Source organism: Branchiostoma belcheri, unplaced genomic scaffold (assembly GCF_001625305.1).
Source record: "Branchiostoma belcheri isolate BF01 breed outbred unplaced genomic scaffold, Haploidv18h27 scaffold42, whole genome shotgun sequence".
Classification (NCBI taxonomy): domain Eukaryota; kingdom Metazoa; phylum Chordata; class Leptocardii; order Amphioxiformes; family Branchiostomatidae; genus Branchiostoma; species Branchiostoma belcheri.
The window spans coordinates 1724833-1728194 of NW_017804043.1; the positions used below are offsets into that span (position 1 = coordinate 1724833).

Genomic DNA, 3362 nt, shown 5'->3' on the forward strand with positions numbered 1-3362 from the left:
GGGCGTGTCATTCAGGGTTCACGACACACACCAGACAACATGTCGTCCGGACCAGTCGCAGTTTTTGCCGTCCTCCTAGTTCTGGCAGCCCTGTTCTCGGGAGGGGAAGGGTATGGTAGCGGGGCTCCCACGTCTGCATGCACGTCCCAACAGCCGGGCCACACCGGTACCACGGCCCAGACCAGCGCCAGCCCCTACAGCCTGACCGTGTCGTCTTCTCAGTACACCCCGGGGCAGACTCTCACGGGTAGGTACAGTAATATCAGTAGCCTGGATGGATGCCAGACCCATAGCACACTGGACACAAAATATCTCTGTGAGCTCTGTGAGATACTTTGTATCCAGTGTGCTATGGGTCTGGCACCCATGGGAGCCAGACTAGTATAGGGCCGTTAGCCGTTTTCCTTCGGCAGCCAAGAGCCAAGTTCGCCCGCCTATAAACCGTTACAGGGGAGTTTTGGCCGGCCCTAAGTGTGATACTATATAAAGGGATTTTGGCTGCCCGATACTAGTCTGGCTCCCAGTAGTCAGTTCAGTTCATCCTCGTCAAACTGTCATATTTTATATATAGCAAATCATAGGCTTCACACACACACTCTAGTAACGTTATGATGTACGTGTCCTGAACATACTGACAAGAATCAAGTTGAACGATAGTACAGCCTACAGGGATGGTACTAACTATCATGGTAGACATCGTACTAGGTCACTGGTAGGTCCTCGTTGCTATGAAAATACTCCTTCCCAAAATATTCAATGAAACATCCCTTACTTACGCAACTCTTTTATATTAAGCCTCGTGTGCTCCACGGGGTCATGGGGAGCTTCGTTTGTTTCGCATAGCGGATCTCCTCCCGAAAAAAAATCGCCGCTCTAGTCGCTGGTAGCCTCTACCATGCTTCGGGAGGCGACTGGAAAGAGTTGAAATTGGCCAAATAGAGAGATAACATGTCGGGGGGATTAGTCCGCCGAAGCCTGGTAGAGGCTAGCCGCGCGTACAAAGAAAATAAACGCAGCACCGTTCGAAAGCTGCGCAGGAGGTTATGCGACTTAATGGGTGTGGGGGAAGTTCGTAACATTCCTGGGCCGGTATGTGAGCTGTAGTCTTTAAGCTGTGCGTGGTACAGACTTAAATCGCAAGATTTAGTTTGTGGGCGTCTCATTTTAAAGAATAGTCAACCATAGCCGTAGCGTTTCGAGAAGCGTCTTGTATGTATATACTGGCTTCGTACAAGAGGCTACTCGAGTCGCTACGGCTAAGTCAACCATATCACTTTGAAAATTGGCCAGTCCTTTTGATGGTAAGGTAGCGAACCGTATGGTATTCTTCAATCAGAGGTGTCGGTAGGGGGTTTTGGAGTGGCTGATCGAGGAGGACATTTTTTTCTGGGCGGTGTTGAAGTGCATGTCCTCTGTCATGCGTGACAGGAACTTGTGGAGACAGTACATGGTGTCACCTGAAGGATAAACTGAACTGAACTAAACTAAACTGAAATAGGGATGGCCAGGATTTTTAGCGCTGCTCTCCCTCCACGTGGGGCGAACATTGGATAGTGGCGGCCAATGGATACAGGTGGCTAACAGGAAGTCCCCTTGCCCTACCTAATCTGCTTGGAGATTATGGTTTAAGGGGTGTACGTCAATGCACCTAGCCCCTCTTTCATCATCATCGTCAATTCTTGGAAGCACCATTCTGTATCTGTCACGGGAGTAGGCTGCATTGTTCTCCCTTCCGGTATAGTTGCCTACAGACAGACTAAATTTTCCAGACCCACCCCTCCGTTCAACTTAAAATGGACAAAAACACACACATTGAAAACAAAATGCTGAAATGACGACATAGAATGTACTGTAGAAAAAAACATCAAACGGCTCGGAGTCTCCCACGCCAGGTTTTGTGAGCTTTCAACTCACCCGAAAACATTTTGAATCTTCAAAGAGCTACGACCATAGAACATACAGCACATGTACATATCAGTACAAATGAGCCTAGCTACGGTGCACTCTGTGGTATGTACTGATCTTTGGTAAGGTTGCAATCTACCTTGTTGCTTTTGGCGAGGTCACTAGATCTGTTCTTTTGAGAAAAAATGTAAGCTGATTTGATCAGCGTTACCTTGAGTCTGAGCCTGAGGATATGTAAATAGACCATTCTTGCGATAAATTAAACATATAACATGTACTTCTGTTCGTAGATGCATTGTCTGATGTCTTCTTGAGTCACAGAATATGTTCTTTTCAGGATCATATCACATCAAGTCGAGTGAAAATAATTCCCAACCATTGGCATTGATGATATTCTAAAATCTTGCTAGTGATAGATCCTGTTTGAATAAATTAAAAGTGAGTCAGTTTCAAAAGCTGTGCCACATGACCCTTTGTATCAGCACCACTGCAGTATGACACTATCTCTCTTCGTCTTTTCGGTATCAAATGTTTATAATTAGAATTCTCAGTATAACAACTTGAGTACTGCGTGAAAGCAAAACGCGCCAAGTCATGGTGAGAAGTACTGCAAATGAGTCAGCAGTTGTCAAGGTCAAGTTCGAAATTCTCTTGTCACGACACACCAGACGCGTACAGCTGTGTAAGGTCCCGGATGTGGACACTTATGAAAGTCGATCCCGGACTGGTACCAATGTTTAGTAATACACGCTTTGTCTTGTTGCAGTGTCTAACTTAGCAACCGTTAAGTGGATTTTTTTTATTTCGTGCGAAGAAACTGAAGGAGTAAAAATAACTAAAATAAAACCAAAAATACCGTGCTGTGAGTTTAATTTTGTTTGAAGACATAGACTAATTTGTTTTGTTGTGTGTGGTTTTTTTTTATGCATGTTTTAAGACTCGTCACACGATTCCTTGTTTTTGTAGTGCAAATAACAGGAGGAGACTTCCAAGGGTTTCTCATCCAGGCCCGGAAAGTCGGCACCACCGAGGCTGTTGGATTCTTCAGTTCGCTCCCCTCCGGAACCAAGTCCAACGACTGTGACAACGCGGTGGCTTCTGGGACCAACACCGCCACCCACAGCAGCACCGCAACCAAACGCGACCTGGCCCTCACGTGGAGCGCACCGCAGGAACAGGCAGGGCAGGGGACGGTCGAGTTCGTGTAAGCACAAAAATAATACTTTTTTTTATTGAAGAAGCAATACAAAGACAAGGACGAAGTGGGACTGCACTCTAGTTATACACTTATTTTAACAGCCCCGCTTGACACTTAACCTAAATGAATTCTACATGTCTAACAATGAAGTTGTCATTGTCTTTGAAAAACCATTAAATTTTTTCTCTGAAAACCTAAACAATTTTCTGTAAATCTTTCTGTTGTACGTTTGTTCATGTTATCCACTGATCCCCCCCCC

General features: G+C 45.7%; 1 protein-coding gene across 1 annotated transcript in view; it reads left to right on the forward strand.

Moving 5' to 3' along the window:
- LOC109478001 (mannan endo-1,4-beta-mannosidase-like) overlaps window positions 1-3362 on the forward strand; it is a 12132-nt gene continuing 8770 nt past the window's right edge. Inside the window, exons 1-2 of the mRNA XM_019779453.1 lie at window positions 1-247; window positions 2872-3109. Of these exons, the coding sequence (XP_019635012.1) occupies window positions 40-247; window positions 2872-3109 (446 nt within the window). The 5' untranslated portion in view covers window positions 1-39. The remainder of the gene's footprint in view (window positions 248-2871; window positions 3110-3362) is intronic.